General features: G+C 49.8%; 1 protein-coding gene across 2 annotated transcripts; it reads right to left on the reverse strand.

The window, feature by feature from the left end:
* Nucleotides 1-6,169: 6,169 nt before the first annotated feature.
* atp6v0a1a (ATPase H+ transporting V0 subunit a1a) lies at nt 6,170-22,314 on the reverse strand. Of its 2 annotated transcripts, XM_067233669.1 has the most exons (22): nt 22,247-22,314; nt 20,857-21,021; nt 20,146-20,224; nt 19,905-20,002; nt 19,652-19,780; nt 19,135-19,217; nt 18,513-18,639; nt 18,335-18,417; nt 18,116-18,209; nt 16,057-16,269; nt 14,639-14,789; nt 14,111-14,250; nt 13,438-13,604; nt 13,260-13,350; nt 13,041-13,159; nt 12,719-12,935; nt 12,516-12,623; nt 12,203-12,310; nt 10,189-10,206; nt 9,258-9,375; nt 8,878-9,049; nt 6,170-7,402 (listed from the first exon to the last, which is right to left on the reverse strand). In XM_067233669.1, exons 2-22 carry the CDS (start codon nt 20,971-20,973, stop codon nt 7,309-7,311), a joined length of 2,526 nt encoding a protein of 841 aa, XP_067089770.1. In that variant the 5' UTR covers nt 20,974-21,021; nt 22,247-22,314; the 3' UTR covers nt 6,170-7,308. The 2 variants fall into 2 exon arrangements, with proteins under 2 accessions (XP_067089770.1, XP_067089771.1); XM_067233670.1 differs by lacking the exon at nt 10,189-10,206.
* Nucleotides 22,315-22,768: the final 454 nt, after the last annotated feature.

The raw sequence follows: 22,768 nt of genomic DNA on the forward strand, positions 1-22,768 counted from the left end.
TCTCCCCCTCTCAGGACCATCTCCCCCTTTGAGAACTTGTTATATCATTTCCAAATGTATGTTTACAATTCAGTTTTTTTTCATCAGCGTAAGGTGAAATGTGGAAAGCTCAGGACTTTTCTTTGAGTGATTCTTGGAGTGTTTCTGGTATGGGCCTCCTTGGAGGATTTGCCAAATTAGTTAACTAGTGTCACATTCCAGCTTTGACCTCTAGCAACAAGTTACAAGGTGCATACTGCATCACGTAAAACCTCCGGATGCAGAAAGTTAATGCTCCCCTACAAAAATGCTCTTATCTACAAAGGCAGTTTATTGTGATGAATGCTTGGGAGGAAACCTGTCCAGGGATAGCCCAGTGGAGTGGGGGTCATCAGAGGGAGTCCACACAGAGCCCTTCATCCTCAGGCTCAGACTTAACCTGAGTACCATCCCAGTCTTATGTCAAAAATCTAACATGGCTCCTCAAAGACTGAGAAATGCCATCATTTGCCCCCAATAGGTACAGATCAAGAAGAAATATTTCGATCATTGCTTTCACGTGTCCCGGTCACGCTTTGAAGAGCGAAAGAAAAACGTTTTCAAAGAGGGCAAAGCAGCCCTAACCACTGGTAATGTGTTTCTCATTTCTTAGCTGAGACTTGAATGCCTTTGGTTAGACACAGCTGTTTTGTTTTTTTTTGTCCCTGGAAACAGCTTGAGAACAACAAAAAAGCTTTCAAACAATAAGTGGCGGCTAGGTCAGATGGTGCTGGCTGTGGTGTCCATATCCTGCCATGACACGGGGCACGGCTGACAGGGATGATGCTGAGCTCTAAGACTCAGCTCAGTGAGATTTTGAACTTTGATTTTGACACTTTTGAACAAGCCCCAACCAAAACAACAGGCACTGCTAAGTCAATCTTTACAGCGTTTGCTTTTCTGTGTGGGTAAGCTCACAAACAGTTACAAAAATACTGCAGGTTCAGGTTTCGACTACAGGTCTGCTTACTCACGCACACATGCACACTCACCAGCAGACACACACTTCTGGAAGCATCCCTGTGTTTCAGGATGGGGGGGGAACTGCAGATTCTGGCGGTCTGGAGTTCTCTGACTTCAACTTTCCAACCAATCACAACACAAACAGTGCCTTGCCTCTACCCTAACTCTGGGGTTGTGGAACGGACAACCTCCACCCCCCACAACCCACAAGCACACACACACACACACACACATAGACACAAACACACAACCCCAAACACTGGCCCGTGGGGCTCAGAGAGAGGGGGCACCACAAACTCTTGGCTCCCTGGACTTTTTTCCCTCCTCTCCTTCTTCAGTTTCAGTCTCTGCTGGCTTTCTAGATGTTGTCCCATGTGGAGACATGCCTGTGTCTCTTTGGGAAGAAAACTAGTATCCGATGTACCTGCAGTATGGGGAACGGCAATATGATTATCAAAACTCAAAATAAAGTTTTTTTATGTTGTTGTTGCCATAAGTTTCATCAGAGATTAGATACTGGTCGGGTGACATTACACTCATTCTGTTGGTGTGGGAACAGATCGATGACAGAGATGTACTCTTTGATACTGTGATTTACCGGCTTTACTGGTTCTGTCTAGCGATATTGTCTTTCTTTAAAACCTTGTGGTTTCTCTTGAGGGCCAAAGGAACTCTGGGTGCTTCCACAAATCAGGAATTCTTTCAAGGTTGCCATGAGTCCAGGACACTTTAATTGGCTGAAATGGGCAGCCATTCCTTCTTTTATGTGTCTGCCACTCGTGATACTTCGTTCCTCCTCCTCCACCTCCTCCTTTTTGTTATGTAACTGTCTCCCACGGAGGTGTGTGTGTGTTTGAGAGAACCTGTGTGTAATGTCGTCATTAGTGTCAGATTTTCATATTGTGCGAAGTTTCCTGATGTAATCGGACAAATCAGTGAGCCAAAAAAAAAAATCTGAAAACAATGGCGAGGCCAGACTGGTCTTGAAACACTGTTTCACTAACAATGTTATCTGAAGACCTGGCAGTAATAACACGCCAGTGAGGAAAAGGCCCAGCCCACAGAGTAAAGAGAAGCTTTCGATGACCCACACTCACCTGGATGTCCCACACACCTAATGGACTCGTCAATCAAGGAACCCTCAAGCACTCGATAACCCTTCAATCTGTCTGACAGTTTCTAGAATATTACTTGTACTCTCAGGCATGACATGTCTTTGTGTACAACATGCTGCTCACAATGTTGGGAGGATTGAGGACTAGAACTTTCAAAGGGAGTCAGGTGGCTAAGCGGTTAGGGAATCGGGCTAGTAATCTGAAGGTTGCCAGTTCGATTCCCGGCCGTGAAAAATGACGTAGTGTCCTTGGGCAAGGCACTTCACCCTACTTGCCTCTGGGGGAATGTCCTTGTACTTACTGTAAGTTGCTCTGGATAAGAGCATCTGCTACATGTAAATGTAATGAGAAAGTCCTGTAACTCAACTAGAACTCTTTATTTTCTTCGCTAAACTCTGAAGTTCGCATTCTCAAGCCACATCAGCAAAATATTTCTTAAACCATTTAAGTCAACAGAGTATTAATTTGCAGTGTCAAATCCAGGTTGATTGGCTAAAGACGGAATAAAATGTTGTGGTCCTTGACAAAAAAAGTCACATCAAAATGAATGTCAGTCATAATTTGAGCAGGAAGGAACATAGCTACATTATGTTCCCACTGTCATTAATCATTCAGTGTTTTCTGATCCAGAGAGAGAGCTGTGCTCTCGAATGACTTTTTTCAGGACGCTAACAATAGGATGGAGTCAAATTCCTTCCAATAATTCTGATTAATGAACTTTCGGGCTGGTCACGGGGAATGTCACATTCAATGTCCACTGCCAAGTTTCCTGACCTAAAGGAAAGGATCAATGACATTCCGAGGCTCAGAAAGCAGAAGGAAAAAGCGACCCGGGGAGGAAAATACATTGGAGCGGCATACCAATCAGACTAATGAGTTTAGCAAGGCGAGAACAGCCTGTTCAAAAGTACAGCACCTACCTGTAGAGCAAAAAATACATCTATCACACTCAACCACAAATATTTTGTTATTCAACTTATAATATGGGTTGAGTTTCAGAACGTGTTATGAAACGTAGGATACATTGTGAGGTTCTGATCTAGTTTACATTTACATTTAGTCATTTAGCAGACGCTCTTATCCAGAGCGACTTACAGTAAGTACAGGGACATTCTCCCCGAGGCAAGTAGGGTGAAGTGCCTTGCCCAAGGACACAACGTCATCTGGCACGGCCGGGAATCGAACTGGCAACCTTCTGATTACAAGCCCGCTTCCCTAACCGCTCAGCCAACTGGCTCCTAGTTACCTACCACAGAGTTGGGCCAGTCTGCCACATGTTTAACAGGTGTCACCTATCGTGTTTGTCCTCATCTCTCTGCAACGGGACCCTCAGGACACACGCCTCATAGCACCAGGACTGCTGCAATTTAAGATGACTATCACCTATCCCCTGAACTATCTTCAAAAGACAAACATAACTTTCCGAAAATCAATCATTTCCGGTCAGTTTCAATACTCTTGAATCAGGCAGCAGAATTGCAACCTGGGAGTTAGATGGCTGAGCGGTGAGGGAGTCGGGCTAGTAATCCGAAGGTTGCTAGTTCGATTCCCGGTCGTGCCAACTGACGTTGTGTCAGGGGGGAATGTCCCTGTACTTACTGTAAGTCGCTCTGGATAAGAGCGTCTGCTAAATGACTAAATCTAAATGTAAGGGCTAGATCACTGTGATGAGATGGTGTCCACAGTCAGAAAGTCCTGCTGAGGTGGGCTGGGGTGGTGTGTGTGTGTGTGTGTGTGTGTGTGTGTGTGTGTGTGTGTGTGTGTGTGTGTGTGTGTGTGTGTGTGTGTGTGTGTGTGTGTGTGTGTGTGTGTGTGTGTGTGTGTGTGTGTGTGTGTGTGTGTGTGTGTGTGTGTGTGTGTGTGTGTGTGTGTGTGTGTGTGTGTGTGTGTGTGTGTGTGTGTGTGTGTGTGTGTGTGTGTGTGTGTGTGTGTGTGTGTGTGTGTGTGTGTGTGTGTGTGTGTGTGTGTGTGTGTGTGTGTGTGTGTGTGTGTGTGGAGGGGTGGAGGTGTAATGGCTAGGATAGGCTGGAGTAGGCTGGGGAACCATAAGGTGTGCTATCATCATGTCAGGACCACTGACAGCCACATGGCCACGGTCATGCCAACTGACGTTGTGTCCTTGGGCAAGGCACTTCACCCTACTTGCCTCGGGGGAATGTCCCTGTATTTACTGTAAGTCGCTCTGGATAAGAGCGTCTGCTAAATGACTAAATGTAAATGTAACAACCTGAAAACCAATTGAACTTTTGTGCTTTGGAGGAACTCCTAGGAAATGTAAACACTATTCTCTCTCTATTGTCACATCGTAGGATGTTGTGTCCGATAGGGACTGTTGATAGAATGTACATTCTCCTAGGGGAGAACATCGAGTTCTTCTCCTGAGGTCTTTCACGGCGGTCGCCTAGCAACGGTCCCAGGACTGAACACCAATCATAAAGGCTGAACTCAGACACACACCAACAACCACTACTAACCTGCACGATGGTAGCAAGCCCTCCTCCATCCCTCTCCCTGAATAGTCATCCTTTCATTTGATAACCAGAACAGGTTTAGTAGGGGAGAGAAAGAAAAGCCTCCTATTTTCATGCTGACTTTTACCGGCTCCGAAAGGGCAGAGTGACCTCTCGCTGTGCAGGAACCAAAATAACTGCCTACTTAATGTTTGGAGTAATGATATCATATAGTACTTTGCCATGATCAGTCACTGTAACATCAGACTATAAAGGGCTTACTTCTATGATGAAGAAGACAACTGTATATCAGTATGTGAAGTGCCAAGGTATTCTGGGGTGGTTTTATTTGTGCTGGAACAGGCCTCTGATATCACATTTCATCCTCAAATTCACTTATAATGCAGGTAGGTCACCCCACTTTATCTGTCCTGACGACAGTGAGGATACCATGGTAGGAATGTCTTAATGAACTTCCAGGAAAATGTTCCATGTAAACTTAACTAAATACTTTAGTTTCCTGTTGTGACAGCCAATAATTTTGAAGAACACATTTCATACTTGACTTACTTAGGAAGAAGCATTCATCCGTGACAGCAGTCTGGAGAGACATCCAAAGTACCTCTCAAAAGCCCGGCCGAGGAGGGAAGGATTAAGGAATCCTTGCCTCCTCACACACCAACACTCACTAGGGGAGTCAGGTGGCTGAGCGGTGAGGGAATCGGGCTAGTAATCAGAAGGTTGCCAGTCCGACTCCCGGCCGTGCCAACTGACGTTGTGTCCTTGGGCAAGGCACTTCACCCTATTTGCCTCGGGGAGAATGTCCCTGTACTTACTGTAAGTCGCTCTGGATAAGAGCGTCTGCTAAATGACTAAATGTAGGAGAACATTAGCTACTGCTCCTCTTCATTAATCCCAGTCCAACACTGCCACCATGAGGAGGCCTGAGGAACTACACTGAACAACATTATAAACGCAACACTTTTGTTTTTGCCCCCATTTGTCATGAGCTGAACTCAAAGATCTAAGACTTTTTCTATGTACACAAAAGGCCTATTTCTCTCAAATATTGTTCACAAATCTGTGTTAGCGATCACTTCTCCTTTGCTGAGAAAATCCATCCACCTCACAGGTGTGGCATATCAAGATGCTGATTAGACAGCATGATTATTGCACAGGTGTGCCTTAGGCTGGCCACAATAAAAGGCCACTCTAAAATGTGCAGTTTTACTGTATTTGGGAGGGTCCGGGGCGGGTCAGAAAACCAGTCAGTCAGGGGGCAAAAACAAAAGTGATGCGCAGGGTTCTCAAGCCTCATGCATTGACCGTGAGACACACACAATTCAGCCTGTTCACGCTCTCACGTGAGATCTCGTGGAATCTCACGCCAAGCTTTTGATCAAACTTGACCACCCTGGTGATGCGTTTATAATTTTGTTCAGTGTATGTGGAGCGCTGTATCCGCATTACACTCTATAGCCACTAGATGGCACACTAGATCCATGATGGGGCTTTGGAATAGAAGATTTTCCATCCCCTGTTCATAAACACTGCATGCTAGGAGAGTGTGGGTATGGAGTGGGAACAAGTCTTTGAGAAGAAAAAAAACTATTCTCATGAAACCCCTTTCTTTGTCTTTATTGACAAACATATACACAGATACTTAATGCTACTCCCGTCCTATTCGGTATAGATCTTACAACAATTAATGTTCGGATGTCTGTCAAAATCCTTCTGTCCTCACTACCGCCCTCTAAGTTCCCCAGTCAGATTGTAAACATTCACAGAAAATTAATACGTTAACACATCTGGAAAAACAAGCACAACAACAAGAATGACAATTAGACACACAATGACAGATACTCGACTTGTCATGAATTATCACTGAAAGGCTGGCTTCATTTTAGACCAGTTAAATAATCTCTGGCTAACGAGACTACACACAGATTCCCCTCAGTCCACTGCATTCAGATATGTCTGAAACGGAACAGTCAACACACACACACACACACACAGTACATCAACCCATCTGCATATTGAGGACAATGCTATGATCATCCACATAAGTAGTCCTGCGTTATTCCCTTTAGACCCTCACAGTAGAGCTATGTGTGTGCAACCTGAGATTGTGTGTGTGTATGTGTGTGTGTATTCTCACTGAGCAGCTATAAAGAGGGTGGATGCGGGACTGACTTAACAATGGAACACACGCTAGAGCTGTATGAGTTTCCTAAAGGTGGTGAGGCGATGGGTGGAGCTCGGGTGCAACTCAGAGCGAGTCAGATGACAGTCATCCTTCACCTCCGACAGAACCCTGTCTGAATCAATCAACACATATCTGCAGAACAGAACTATTGAACCAAAATCATTTACAATCATCAGTAGACAGATAAACACAGGACTTCACATGGGCATGTTTCCACGAGACCTTCAGAGAATAAATAATTGATCATATAATCGAGACCAATCCCAAATTACAATTAGGTCATGGGTTATCTGGTAGAGAAACTAAAGCACTGAGCTTGAAACATGTTTAATATGTAGCTTGGTTTAACAGACGGGATGACGGATAAATATAACAGATTGATCTGTCTCGAAATCTTTGACAGTTTGGGGATTTAGGGAGTGTCATTCAATAGCATCGTTCCTGAAGCAACAACCAGGGGGTGGAGTGTACCTGCCATCAGACTCACTACTGAACACCCCGGTCAACATGAGCACAGTGAGGCGTGTGAGAGGAGGAGGCGTGAGGAATGTCCTCTTCAATCTTCCAACTTCCCATCCAGAATGCATTCAAAGGTGAACGGAAGGAACTTGAAGCCTTGCCCAGTGTAGAACTTGTTCTGGAATTCCACCCTGGAAAAAAAACAATATAAATTGAAGTGAACAGTATAAATTAAGGGGGTTGGTTGTCAGTTAGCCTGCCAATCAAGGATATTAATGAGGTAACAGGAGTGGTTTACAGTAACAGTCCAGCACCAAGTCAGTTGCAAAGGTCGAAACGTAAAAGGCAATCCAGCCTTGGGGTGGGGTGAGAGGTGAACCCTGCTCCCCATACCACAGTGTCTCTCTGTAAACCACCGCGTAACAGAGCCCAACTCCACCCTGAACCTGAGCCTGCAACCCAACCCCCTCCCCTGGGGCTATTTATACACCCACACGCAGACCCTGCGTCTAGGTGACCTTTCAACCGAGGAAGCAGGCGTGGTTGTCATTCCGGAGGCTGTCTGGAGAGGGGGGGGGGGGGGGGGGGCACAAACACAGCTGACAGGCATCCACAACAGAGGCCTGATCAAACCAGATCTGCAGAGGGCGGGTTCTCGGTCGGGTGATCTCCAGCACGGAGCCTCCCGTTTGTCCCCCGAGGGCCCGTTTAGAGGGAGCGGTGCGGGCTGCTGGTTCGTCTGCATTCCTGGGATGGGTACATGAAGCCCTGATCACTGGTGTCAGTCACCTGCTCCGTGACTGTGCCAGTGGCTTATCAAGGCCGACTCCAGTAGGCCGTGACACACGCCCACGCCAGCTCACATGGCGGATGAATGGACAGCAAAGCCTCCTGGGAGCCCTGGAAGAACTACAGAACCCAGCAGTCTGGATGACGCACCCCCGCAACATGAGACGGAGCCAGGTGGCCGGCCGGCAGGGCCAGCCTAGCATTCGACACGTACTATAGGCTGCCCGGCCGGCACTGAACATACTGAAGGCTCCCGGCCAGGAAACAGTAGGCGTGGGAGAACATCAGCTTCTAAAAGCATAAATCACATGCCAGAGAGGCACGCTTCAGTCTTGCATGGATCACTGGTCAACTGGAGCCTGAGGTAAGGAGGTCTGCAGTCACCAGCAGGGGGCGCTGCAGACCACTGTCCACGACAACACTGACAACTGAATTCACCTTTCGTCCATAATAATAACAACAACAAAAGAAAACTAATAAACACTATTGAACTGGCTACAATTATTCTGTCTCATAGGGTGGAATAATTGGGATAAAGAAGATTTAACAAGAATAAATATATTTGGCTCGGAGAGGGGCTATATTAAGATGGATCTGGCCAGCTGTATTTGTCTGAGAGTCAGGTGATCCTCTCCAGGGATTCAACGCAGACTTTAATAACAGACTGAGCCACGCCATTGGCTGAGCCCGCTCACACACACCTCCCCGCTGAACAGTCCCCAGAGTGGACAGATGCTGCAATCCGCCGCAAAACCACTCACCCACAGCAAACTGCTGACGAGAGAAGACAGGGAGGGTGACTGTTTGGTCGTGTGAGGGGAAAAAAACGTCGAAAAAAGCGATTTCCCACCGCAGAGAGAGGAAGCGAGACACTCACCAGTGCAGTCTGAGCGCGTGCAGGAAGGCCGACAGGCCCTCCATGATGAGCAGGATGCACACCGTGAGGACGGCGAAGGCGCCGAAGATGACGCTCAGCAACAGGAAGCCGGCGAAGCTTCGAGATGACAGGCCGATGTGCATCACCATGGTCCACAGCACCTCTGACAACTCTGGGAAACACGCACACACACACACACACACACACACACACACAGGGTTAAGGGCAATACTACCCAGAGAGGGTAGTGTGTGTGAGGTGTATCCGTGGGTGTGAGTAGGTGACTCGTGTGTGTGTGTGTGTGTGTGTGTGTGTGTGCGCATCTATGGATGTGAGTAGGTAACTCCTGTGTGTGTGTGTGCGTGCGTGCGGAGACTCACGTGCGTGTGCCAGGCTGAGGGCCCACAGTCGTAGGTAGGAGGCTGTGTTGGAGATGCAGCCCAGACAGTACTCTATGGTGTGGATAGCCTGGTGCACTGCCATGTCCCCAAAGTTAAACTGTGGAGGAGAGAGACAGGGAGATAGAGAGAGAGAGACACCAGACATCAACATCCCCCAGCTCCTGGGCCATAACCTGACTGGGGGAACAGGACTAAGTGCTGCAGGTTCACATAGATGCAGGAGGTATCAACCAGCAAGCCATTCAGAAGAGCCCACCCTAACAGCTGCTACCAACCCAGCTTTCCCAACAGTCAGATCCCAAGCTGCAATGAAGGCCCCCTCTGCTCCATTAGGAGCCCTGCACAGCCAGGGCCCCAGCTGCCCCACAGCCAGGGGCCCCGGCTGCCCCACAGCCAGGGGCCCCAGCTGCCCCACAACCAGGGCCCCAGCTGCCCCACAGCCAGGGGCCCCAGCTGCCCCACAGCCGGGGCCCCAGCTGCCCCACAGCCAGGGGCCCCAGCTGCCCCACAACCAGGGGCCCCAGCTGCCCCACAACCAGGGCCCCAGCTGCCCCACAGCCAGGGGCCCATTCACCACCGCCTGATTAGGGCTGACATGAAGCACTAGTCTACTGAAGCTGCCCAGCCCAGGGGCCCTGGAGCCTGTTACACCCTCCATCACCCAGAGAGCCACCAAGAAAACACACACACAACACAGAGACACACACAGCCAGCAGGACTATCAGGGGCCCTGGAGCCTGTTACACCCTCCATCACCCAGAGAGCCACCAAGAAAACACACACACAACACAGAGACACACACAGCCAACAGGACTATCAGGGGCACAAACACACAAACAGAAGCAGGTAACTAGGACAGACAGACAGACTAGTATAACATGCGCTAGGGGGACATGAGCTCCTATCTTACCACTTCCTCCTCGGTAGCCTTGAAAGGAAGTGACAACAGGTCAGGTCCCAGTTAGTGACACACAGACACGGTTGGGTTAGCGATGAGAGGAATGACATGAGGGGGGGAAAAAAACAAAACACACCAAAAAACTGGAAATAAACACACATTATAATGTACTGAAGGTGTATTTACATTTACATTTAGTCATTTAGCAGCGGTGAGGGAAGCGGGCTTGTAATCAGAAGGTTGCCAGTTCGATTCCCGGCCGTGCCAGATGACGTTGTGTCCTTGGGCAAGGCACTTCACCCTACTTGCCCAGGGGGAATGTCCCTGAACTGTAAATGTTATGCACTGACCCACTTAGCCTGACCCGACAGCTGGCCCAGACCAGCGAGGGTTAGGGTCACATCGCCCAGCCCCATCAGGTCATGTTCCACTTATTAAGCCTAGTCTGTTGAATCAAATACCCTACTTCATAAACGTGGCTGGGGTCAGCAACAATTGACATACTGGCAATACTTGACCAGCTGACTAGTGGGGTTTAAAAAGGCACAGGGGCCAAGCATGAGGAGCCTGTTAAAACACAAGCTCCTCTATGAAAGCTCAAGTGGCAAGTTCACTGACTCAGCGCCCTGCACTACCTGCCTAGCCAGACTGGAGGACCCACACAGACACTCTAAACACCCAGCATGCTCCCGTTTAGACAGTGCACAAGTAACAAAACGAAATAGCCTCAAATGTTACATTGTTGTAAATGCACCCACATTGAAGCCCTTCCAACGACCAAACCTGAAGTGCAGGTTATTAACATGAGACAGAGTGACACACAAGCGCCCGGGAATAGCCTACTAATATTGACTGCATTAACATCCAAATGTTAGCTGAAGCACGACAGGAGTCTAATGGGCAGCCCGTTTAAAAGGGCACTGGCTTTGTTTAGCCATTAACATGTTTACAAATGTTTGATCAAATTAAAACTTCTCTTCATTTCAGAAGGTCACCCAGGAGAACAGAGACCTGATGTGGATCTATCTGAAGCCCTTTGTGTCTATGCAGCTGTCAGATGAGCCTGTTCAAACTGGCTCTGGTGAGACAACACTACACTGGGCTGAACTTTTCACACAGACAAAATGACACTGTGTCGTTTTATAGGTTCCTTAAAAGACAATCGAAGAAGGGAACAGGCTAAAACAGGACTCATTCGAAACCCTCTAAAACAGTTGAACGGTGGCCTGCAGGAACATGACTTCCTGTTTCCAAACCATGTAGCAGTTCCATATCTAGGCAGCCTCCACCTAAAATATTGATGTTGTTCTGGGCCTTCCTGAGCCAGTGGAAATGAAATGGGAGCTCTCAACAGGGTTTCCAGTGTGGCTGGTGTCTTCAATTATTCAGGGTTATTGTATCCTGGCCTGGGCCTGTTCTGTTCCCCCTCCCTACTGTGGAGAGACTGCTGTGGTCAGGAAGCAGCCTGGGCAGCCCAGGATAGCAATGAGAGCAGGGAGGTGGAGGACTGGGGAGAGTGAGACAGGGAGGTGGAGGACTGGGGAGAGTGAGACAGGGAGGTGGAGGACTGGGGAGAGTGAGACAGGGAGGTGGAGGACTGGGGACAGTGAGACAGGGAGGTGGAGGACTGGGGAGAGTGAGACAGGGAGGTGGAGGACTGGGGAGAGTGAGACAGGGAGGTGGAGGACTGGGGAGAGTGAGACAGGGAGGTGGAGGACTGGGGAGAGTGAGACAGGGAGGTGGAGGGCTGGGGAGAGTGAGACAGGGAGGTGGAGGACTGGGGAGAGTGAGACAGGGAGGTGGAGGGCTGGGGAGAGTGAGACAGGGAGGTGGAGGACTGGGGAGAGTGAGACAGGGAGGTGGAGGGCTGGGGAGAGTGAGACAGGGAGGTGGAGGACTGGGGAGAGTGAGACAGGGAGGTGGAGGGCTGGGGAGAGTGAGACAGGGAGGTGGAGGACTGGGGAGAGTGAGACAGGGAGGTGGAGGGCTGGGGAGAGTGAGACAGGGAGGTGGGGGGGTCCCTCACCTCAGGCTCCTCCTCAGAGTGCTGGGACAGCTGGTCGTGTTGGATGATCTCAGCCTCGTCCTCCGTGGGTCCGTTCCCCACCCGGATCCCTCCAAAGCTCTGAGTGCCCTGGGAAGCACAACAGAGGACGGGGTCAACCTGGGGTCACACCGCCACGACCTGCAAACCTGCATCCTGCCTCGCTGCTCCGACGTTTCAAATGTACCCGGTCAAGTGAGAACTTTGTGGAGTGGTTTTATTTGGGCCTCTAATTTGAATTCGATCCCCAACTGATTGAACCGTGCGAGCGTGCGGAGGGGAAGGCAGACTGTACCAGATTCTGCTTCCAGATGTGCTGTCGGCGTAGGACCAGGGTTTTCACGATCAACATACAGGGAACGCAAGCCAGCGCCACCACCACCAGCAAACACTGCAATCCCATCTGGGGGGGAGAGAAAGAGGTCGAGAGAGGAGTTTGGCCGACATGCCTCCCCACAGCACTCTCATCGGACAGCAGGACGGCTGACCGCGGCTCACCTGTCCCCTGTAGAGGGGCTGGTTGGTGGGGTCGCTGTAGTTGAAGAGGAACATGTTGATGAAGGCGATGAGCAGGCTGGGCGCGGCTCTGGAGGTGCGGGCGTCGTACGCCAGCCACTTGTAGAAGACCAGCAGGGCCAGGTAGCCGAAGAGGCTGGCCATGAACACAATCTCTGGGATGAAGCCCAGGTAGATGTTGAGGGGCTTCTTGAAGTAACTGGAGAGAGAGAGAGGCCCAGAAAACACAGGGACGTGAGACCTCCGTGGAGATGCCAAACATGGCTACTGGGAGACGGGAAGTTTGAGGGAGAGAGAGACGTACAGGTGGTTGAACAGGCTGAGGGAGACTCCGAACAGCATGTGGATGACACCGAGGATGATGGACATCTTCATCTTGAAGGAGTTGAGAAACGTCAGCTTGTTGACGGCGATATTCCAGATCTGCGGATCACATCGGACAGATCGATGGGGTCAAAACGGACATGGGCGTCAGGAAGCTTTGTATCTCAAAGCGACTTCCGGGGGGGGGGGGGGTACTCACTGGGTCGATGCCAATCGGGTATGGTCCTTTGAATACTCCACTTATAGCTGGATCCAACTGCAAAACTCGGTTATTCTCAACATCTGTAAAACTGGAAGGGCATTGGACATCCTTTTATAGCACACACTGCCTGAAGAGAGCACACACAAACACACATCTCTTGCAAGAGCAGACTCACGTCCAGTTGCCTCCTACTTTGGCGTCGAACATGGGCCGCACACTCCAGCCCGAGCCAAACAGGTTGAGGGACTTGGAGAAGCAGTCGTTGTAGATGATGCCCGTGTAGATGGAGAAGATGCCCATCAGCAGGATGATGTAGCGCCCTGCAAACACCATGCTGAACATCTGCAACAGCAACACCACACGGGGGGGGGGGGGGGGGAGACACAGGCCTCACTGTTACTGCCTGACCTCCAGAGGGGGGGGGTGGCACTATACACAGCCAGAGTCATTGGTCCTGGTCTCGGGTTCAAAAGAACACATACCGATGACACAGTCAGACTGTCAAAAGTGGATATGTGAATGTAGAAAGAGTCTATCTATGGTGTTCTACAGGCAGTGGTTCCCAACCCTGGTCCTCAGGGCACCCCTGTCCTGCATGTTTTAGATGTTTCCCTGCTCCGACACGCCTGATTCAAACGATTGGTCATAAGCAGGCTTCGGCAGAGCTGGATAACGACCCGTTCATTTGAATCGGGTGTGTCGGAGCAGTGAAACATCTAAAACATGACAGGACAGGGGGCACTTGAGGACCAGGGTTGGGAACCACTACTGTAAGGTGTTCGTGTCAGGGTCGACCAGGATGAGGATGACTGAGGGAGTGAGGGGGGGCGGAGGGGCGGTAGCAGTACCTCGTTGTCGTTCTTCTGCGCCAGCAGCCTGCTCTCCCTCAGGACCAGGTAGAGGGCGGCGCAGGTCATGAGCGCGCCGTGGCCCATGTCGCCGAACATGACGGCGAACAGGAAGGGGAAGGTGATGATGGTGTATGGAGCTGGAGGGTCGACGGGCGGGCGGACGGGGGGGGGGGAGGGGGAGAACATGAGCAGATGGCAGTGACGTGCACACTCATACGAACGCACCAGCGCACGCACAGTGCCGTGTGATCGACACTGACGTGGCGGCACGGGGACACGCCGGTCCACACCTATGGTTTACAAGCACGCACGCATCCGGGCAAATACATGCTGTTTGTATATGGAAAAACCAAATGAAAAGAGGTACGCGTCCCAGAATACAACCACATGGATGAATGCGTACACGTTATACATACACAGCTGGGTAAACAGACGCTGTTTGCATTCTGAGAGCCCAAATGAGCGAGGGAATACGACAGCGTGGATGAAGAGGGCCATGACTGAAGGGTAGAGAAGGAGGCGTACCTGGGTTGATCTCGCGGTAGTTGCCGATGCCGTACGCATCCACAATGTTCTGGAAGCCGGAGGTGAACTTGTTGGTCTTGTTGAATGTGGGCGGAGTCTGCTTGGTCTGCATCCTGTTCAGGATGGAGGGGACAGACGAACCGCTCTTCTCCTGAGGACGACCAGAACAGCACCACGGTCACCAACTACTCTTTGAACACGTCATACAACAACGCACTTTTACAGTTCGGTATTCAGGCTATTGGCAAAAACAGCCCTCTAAAGTCTTCCAAAATTTTTTTTAAAAAAAAATAAAGTGGAAGAATGAATAAGGGGGGGGGAAAGCTGTTCACTCTGGCGGTAATCTCCCTCACAATGGGATCATGTGCTGGTCCTGCTAGTCAGCTGCACTCTCCTCAGCGTCGAGGAATGAGAGGAATTCTGCTGCTTTCCTCATTAGTCTGTCTGTGTGTCTGGCTGCCTTTCACAGGTCATCACACCGGTGACACTGGCTTCTGTGATTCATACTAAGCAAAGATCTACCGTACAGCTGGTCTGAATTAGACATGGCTTCCATTCCTGAGTGAACCCCATCCTTCCCTGCTGTGGTTCAGGGAGGTAGAGGCGGGCAGATCCAGGTAGGATCTTGGGTGTATTAATAGGTGGGGGGGTCTACCAAGGCCTTGTGTTCCGCTACAGGACATGGGGAGGGGGGCTAAAAATAGCCCTGGGATATATTCAGCTTGGGAGAGAGAGCGTGGTGCGTGAGAGGACTAAGCTTTGGCTGGCATGAACAGAAAAGGCCTACTGATCTAGCTCTGGGCCGAGAGTAGAGAGAGAGAGAGACAGTAGAGGAGAGAGAGACAGGAGAGCAGAGAGAGACAGGAGAGGAGAAAGAGAGAGGCAGGAGAGCAGAGAGAGGAGAGAGAGACAGGAGAGCAGAGAGAGGAGAGAGAGACAGGAGAGCAGAGAGAGACGAGCAGAGACAGGAGAGAGGTAGGAGCAGCGAGAGACAGGCAGGAGCAGGCTCGAGAGATAAGCTGATAGGAATCTCTCCGCAGATTCATGTGATGTTGGCCTGCTACACTCTGGCTGTACCCGACCTCACCAGAACAGACCAGCATGAACTCCTCCTGAACGGGATTCCCACCCGGGCCCCTGGCCTCCTGATAGGTGCAGAACCAGGACCATGTCCACGGGTCACGCAACGCTGCGTCACGCCCCGTTAGCGCTGCCCCTGAGGAAGCACTGGAACGTCTGGCTACCCAGACTGAATGGTCTACAAGCTAGAGGGACGACCGTGTCTCCGAGCTCAGACCCGGAACCCAACGCATGATCTGGAGACACGGGGAATGTGTGAGAGTGGGGAGGGGGGCCGTCTCATCCCTCCCCAGCCGGTCAGGAGGGGGGGGGGGGGCCGGGAGAGGGGGGACACTCACCGTGCCCCTACGCAGGGCGAACTGGATGGAGTCCAGGTCGGACACGGGGCCCCAGACCTCTGCGATCAGGCACTTCTGGGTGACGTCGATGTTGCACAGGTTGAGGGTGTGGTAGATGGCCTTCATCTTCCTCACCTTGATGAACCACACCCGCACCGTCTTGGCGGCGGCCTGCAGGACTCTCTGCCTGTGGTCCTCGGTCTGGTTCAGCACCTGGGAGGGGGGTCGGGCAGATGGATCAGGGGTCAGACACACCCGGGAACATGTTGGCGTGACATTAGATGTTGACTAGTGACTGAATTGGATAGAGTCGCCTTCTGCCAAAAGAACTGCAGACACCGTGAATCACATTTTCCTTGGTATCTGAGGGCTTCATACAAATAGGGGTGTTTACTGGGAGCTATGTGTACCCGAGGCAGATCCTGGTGGATGCTGGGACATGAGCCTGCCGGTTTACCGTAAGTTACGCTGGGGACATTCCCAGGAATGTACTAAAATGACTCCCAAGAAGAGCACGTCTCATGATCAGTGGATGACAGGGACTTTATATCTGCTCTACACCCACACAGCCCAGACCCTCACACACACCCTCACACACACACCCACACTCATATCTGTTGCCTCCCAAACGGGCAGGCCTGGCCCTGCGCTCCACCCTCCGCTACTATCCCTAGCCCTGCTGCCCACGTAGCAACGAGCATAACAGTATGCCCGTCGCTATGGCCAAGCGGAGCATTCCGGAACCCTTGCAGGCTCGAGTCTCTGGTGGACAGGGGGCCTCGGGCATAAGGCCGACAACGTCTCTCTACCCCTCTCTCTCTCTCTCCCTCCATCTCCATCTCCGCCCAGACAGGGTATGTAACTGGATCCAATCCTGAGACACACAAGCTGCACAAATACACAAGCGCACGCTCACACACACACACACACACACACACACGACTGGCTCAAGGGGTATGTGACTCACCTACCGAGGATTTGAGCTAAGCTCATTCCAGAGTAGTGAGCGTGGTGCGTTCGCCCCAGTATTTATTTGTGGGTGCGAGTATAGGTGGGTGGTCTGGACGCCTATGTGTAACGCAACGCAATTTAGAACACCCCCTTCCATTCAGCTGGCTCCCGTGATAAGAGATGGGTGAAGGTTCCTGTTTTCCCAGCCAAAGATGGAGAGGATGCCTCTCAGCTGTGCCATCAGGGAAGCAGCGTTCCAGGTGATCACCACGCCTTAGTAATGGCCCCAGGCCTCAGGCGGTACCCTGGGGGGCTCAGCTCATTAGAGATTGTTTATGCTGAGCGAGTCGCTTCATAACAAGTAATAGCCAGACTGGCTGCAGTAGCCAGCAACACTGGCACTGTTCCTCGCATGGTGCCTGGCACAATCTAGGGTGTCAAGAGGAAGGATTATATGATTAAAGAGAGCCAAGCGGTTGGTGTACTGTGCGTGCATTTGTGCGTGCGCGCGTGAGAGTTCGGGACATCTCTCTTTCATCCTTCTTTCTCGGGGGCCTCTTCTTGATCTACAGTGAGTCAGAGAGCCGAGAGTTGTCAACAGGAGTAGAGCAGGGCGGTCTCCACCGGCCCTGCCTGGACAGTGTGATGGCTGCAGGTAGAGGCCTATATAAAGTCTCTCTACCCCAGCGCCTCCACCGGGGTATGGGCCATGCTGGCAGAGGTCCATCTGGTCCAGATGCCTCCCGCCCAGCCTGCTGTGGTCATCGGTCAGCTTCCTCTCTTAGCATCAGAAGCAGGGAAGCAACAGGAAGATAACTCAATTTGAGCAACCCCCCCTAATCTGATCTAAGGGCATTGAGATCTTATTGGAAAGATCAACTCCATTCATTACAGCAGCTCTCTCGGCACTGAGGGCTTATCTAATCTAATATATTTGGCTAGTTCCTCCTGCTCTTTCTATCTGAGGGGCTGTGGGCTACCAACCGAAAGGAGTAATATTTCCGAGGAAAACGGGATTGAAAAACAGAAGTCAGGTTTTCCAAACCGCGTCCACGGGTCAGGCCAGGATACAGGCCAGGTGTGATGTCAGAAGCAGGTTGGTGCGTACCATCTGGAGGTCATCAATGCGGGTGTTGACCCCGGCGGCCATCTCCTTCCTCTCCTGAGGAGTCTCTGGACACGGGTACAGGGACGCGCGGAATCTGAAAACACACACACACACACACACACAAACAAAAGTGTGTAAGGAAAGAGACTGGAGAACAGACATCCTTGCCACAGAGAGAGATCGTTCGCTTTTGGTTTCGGCTCCCAATTGAGACCTTACCCCTCACAGATCTTCCTGACGCGAATCTTTAACTGGTCTCCCTGGAAGAATATGATGAACACAGACTTGTAGACCTGGTCACCCTGTGAAGGCCAAACACAGGAAGGAGATTGAGGAGTGAGGAGAGGACAACAGAGCCAGGTCTAAATGAGCTGTGAGTCAGTCAGTCAGTACTGACAGAGGCTGGGTCCTCCAGGGGCTCTTCAATATCCGCCTGCTTCAGGAACACGTTGCCACGGCAAACTCTCCACAGCATCCTCTCGAAGGTGGGGATGCGCTCCCTGCTGATCACCCCGGCAACAAACCTGCGCCAGGACAACAGAGGACACAAACACTGGCTCCAGTTAACACGGCTGGGGAATCAGGCAGACCTCACGGCAGCTAACCCTGCTGTAGAAGGAGATCTCCATCAGGTCACAATCTCACACTGTTTGAACATGAAACAGGTTGGGACAGGAGCTGATCTAAATGGGAGGTATCCTGGCTCGGGCGTTCGACTGCATAGGTGGATTCACTTGTCTGTACGCCAGCCATGAAATCATGGACCAACGGAACAGGACTGGGGGACAGGACTGACTGGTGTGGGGGACAGGACTGGCTGGTGTGGGGGACAGGACTGGCTGGTGCGGGGGACAGGACTGGCTGGTGTGGAATACCCTGCCTCCGACCACAGATGGTGTGATAGGAGAGATAGTTCAATCTCAAGTGTCCAAAGTAGGAGCGTGGGTGGAAGGAGGAGGAGGAAGAAGAGGGGAAGAGGTGGGGGGGGGGAGGCAGGGGGGGACGGGGGGAGGTCTCACCCCAGTCTCAGGGGTGCGGCCCTGCCTGCCTCGTTGGGCTCCAGCAGGGTCGACGACTCCTCCAGCAGATTGGGGTCCTCCATCTGCCAGAAGAGGGGCATCACGACAGCAAGTCAGGAAATGGACCCAGGTAATGACAACACACTTATGACACATACCCGTACGATTACAGATTAACAAAGCCCATGAGACGTGTAAATGATTGGCAGAAGAGACACTTTTAACTGACTGATTTACTCCCATACAACCTCATAAAGACCTGTAAAATAGGTCATAGCAGTCCAAGTAAACCCAGCTTTGCTTGTTGATGCAGCAGAGTGAAATATCCATTTCACATCAAAGGTCACTACTATGAGCGCTATTACTATGCCATGAGACCGCATTATAGAACTACTACAGCTTAAAAATGGCCGTGTCAGTGGAAAAACAGGTGTTGGTTAAAATGTGCCACTGCCCAAGTGATGGTTTACGGGGTGGGCAGTGGTGGATGCAGGACTGAAACAAATGTAAACCTGACCTCATCAAAGAACTGCTGGGTACGCCGCAGGATGTGTTTCAGCTCCGTCAGCTCCAGGAAGTTCTTTTTAAGGGCTTCCTGGTTGGTGTTGATCTCTTTCAGTTCGTTCTCCAGCTTTTCGAAGGTGGCCTGGGGGAGACCGGGGTAGACGGGCTGTTAGTTGGAGGGTATTGGCCTGAGTTGTTGGGTGGTGAGACTCAACCATGAGAGGGGAGGGGAGCGTGAGGGGAGCGTGTGCGGTGGGGATGGTTACCTCCAGGTCTATCATGTCTCGGGGGAAAGGAACCTCGGGGTTCTCTCCCGTGTCCACGATGGGGAGGTTGGCTTTCTTGATCTCTTTCTCCACAAACCCTGACCAATGAAGACACAGAGAAGAGGGGTCAAAAGAAAGTGTGAGTGAGTGAGTGAGTGAGTGAGTGAGTGAGTGAGTGAGAGAGAGATAGAGAGAGAGAGAGAGAGAGAGAGAGAGAGACTACACTCCACAGCTCACTTACTCAGCTTGCGATCCATCTCCTCACATCGACGCACTTCATTCACAAACTTGCGTTGGAACACGTTCACGTCTGGATTCAACTGTAACGCAAACATCCAAAGAATTTCATGCGGTTGTCACACTTTACAATCTACAACATGAATACAGACCTGATACTATATCAGAATCAGAATTCGGTTTATTCGCCATGTATGTTATACAAACACGTAATTTACTGTGGCAGGGAGGTGCAAACACTAAACATACACAAATCTTAAATTAAGTAAAGGTACAGAAGTTTAACTATTCCTAAGAACTAAACAATCTAAGAATAAAACAATTTAAATATAAAATAAAATATATATAAGAATAAGAATGAGCAGCATGAGTGGTCAACATAGTGCAATCAGATACTGGGTTAAATAAGGAATATATTCAAGAATGGCATTTAAAAATGGCCCTGTGACAGTGGGAATATTACGTGAAAGAAGTCACGCAGTGAAATGAGAGTTGTCCTTTGTTTCGGCTTAGCCTATAGATGCCTCCCTACGCCATGGGGTTGTCAAGGAGGCTGTCATGAGAAGAGCTTCCCAGGCTGTCTGATGGGGTCAGCTGGGAGCACATGATGAGAGTGGCGCGGGTGTGCCCTATCTCAACCAACAAGCCCACTATACCACATCCTCTGTTAGGAGGTTAAAGATACCGTTAGATAATCGCGTCACATGGGACTCACATCACGAAACTGCACCAATCCGATCTCTCCCAGCTCGCTGACGCAGCAGTAGGCAGCCTCGGACTGAAGGAAGAGCTGAGCCAGGGTCATCTCCTCGCTTCTGAACAGCTCCCCCATGGTGGCGTACGGTGGGCCTGCTCAGCACACCTGGAAAATATCAGTCTCCTGGAAATGGAGCAATGAAACAGAATCGGTTTAGCTAGAAAAACCAACACCTAAAGTTGTGGCAGAACATGAAGGTGTGTGTTCTTGTATAAGCCCTTGTGGTGTGTCTCATTGAAACTAGCAGTTTTGCCACCGTCATAACGGTGTGGGCCTACATTCCTCTAACCTGGTTAAGACAGGAAGCCTAATTACACCACAATAATGAAGATGACTGTGTCAGTGGTGTGATAGTTTACACAACCTTGAGATGCTAGCATGTGACTGACCTCAAAATCTGTCATCTTGCCCCCATGATCCCATGATCCTTCTAGTTATTTGGTTGAACAAAATCATTTCTGAAAGAATGTAGGTAGCTATTTCAAGAAGGCTGATCGTGTGCACGCAACACCATTGATAGTAATCTATGCCATACAAACGCTTATATGAAGGTGGGTAGATAGCCAGTTTTAAAGTGCAGAATGCAAATGCCTGGCTTAACGCCCCAACAAGCTTAAGGATTAATCTTGTCCATGTGACTTGTAGTCAAACAGGTTGAATAGTTTTTCACAGTTTAAATGCTGCTGTAAAATATTAGTTAGTAAGAAATCAGATAGGTCTAGGCTAGTCTTGCTACCTATCTCACACATAAATATCGCTTTTCAATCTATTTGATAAATTAGCAAATAAATACATATGGAAGAGTCAGGAACACAGAGTGAGCTAAAGTTAGCTAAATACGTGACATTTACAGGACCGATTGAATACAATCCACTGTTTCTAGGGACTAGTGTAGACTATAAGCCGAAACAAATTTTGTTTAGCTACCTGTCACTCGCTACTGTACCTCGTTCATCAGCCCCATCTTAATCGCACTCATAATGCTAAGCAAGATGGCTATACGTACACTGCTAACAAAACAACAGCGTTAGCCATTCTTAACGTAGCTAAATTGTGTGTATTTCTCTAGTGTAGTTCAGATAGCTACATTACATTAGGCTAGTTAGCTTACTAAATGTCACCAACAGGACCTTTGCAGAAAATACCCGTTCAGGTTTAAGTTAAACCAGCTAGGCTAGCTATTACCACAGGTTACTAGTACCACCGCTAGAATCCGAGCTAGGACTAAAACTGTAATAAGACATAGCTACTATATATTGTCTACAGCTGGCTATGGTATGCTCATTCAGTGAGCCTAATATTAAGAAAAAACATCGTGACAGCTGGCTAATAAACTCAATGGTCTTACTGTAATAGCTTGTTGGTCTCCGATGAGAGTGAGCAATCCCAACAATCGTCACTTGGTAGAAAGGTGCGTATTGTGCGTAACTGAGGAAATCAGCTGATCGACAGAACTTCCCTGGATCTAGGAGGAGGCTTCAGGACCCGACGCAATCTAGCTAAACATTAGATGTTTTGACTCCTTTGGTTTATATTAGGATATATTAAGATATGACACATTTATTTTCTTATGGTTAGTGTAACTTAATATTTTGTAAAAATAATAATATAATAATATAATCTGGTTTGGATTTTGCATGCACCTGTAAACTGCATACTGTTATATTCACATGTAAAATACTGTAATATTTAAAAAGTAATTTATTTTAAAAGTTCATAGTAACAATGTATGTGTTTCTATTTACAAATAGACTAATAGGCTTACTAAATGAAGATGGCGAAACGTGTGGATTTTTCAGAAACTGGTTATTGAATGCGAAGTTGACATACTTGCATGGGAAGCTCAGAATCTGTCACGGATACGGTAATT

Source organism: Osmerus mordax, chromosome 3 (genome assembly GCF_038355195.1).
Source record: "Osmerus mordax isolate fOsmMor3 chromosome 3, fOsmMor3.pri, whole genome shotgun sequence".
In the NCBI taxonomy this organism is placed as follows: Eukaryota; Metazoa; Chordata; class Actinopteri; order Osmeriformes; family Osmeridae; genus Osmerus; species Osmerus mordax.

Coding starts and splice junctions, on each gene's coding strand:
- atp6v0a1a (XM_067233669.1), bottom strand. CDS start 20,973: ATGGGGGAGCTGTTCAGAAGCGAGGAGATGACCCTGGCTCAGCTCTTC. Junction 12,624..12,718: donor AGCCCCTCTACAGGGGACAG/GTGAGCCGCGGT, acceptor TCTCCCCCCCAG/ATGGGATTGCAGTGTTTGCT. Junction 7,403..8,877: donor CACGCGCTCAGACTGCACTG/GTGAGTGTCTCG, acceptor TTTTTTTTCCAG/GGTGGAATTCCAGAACAAGT.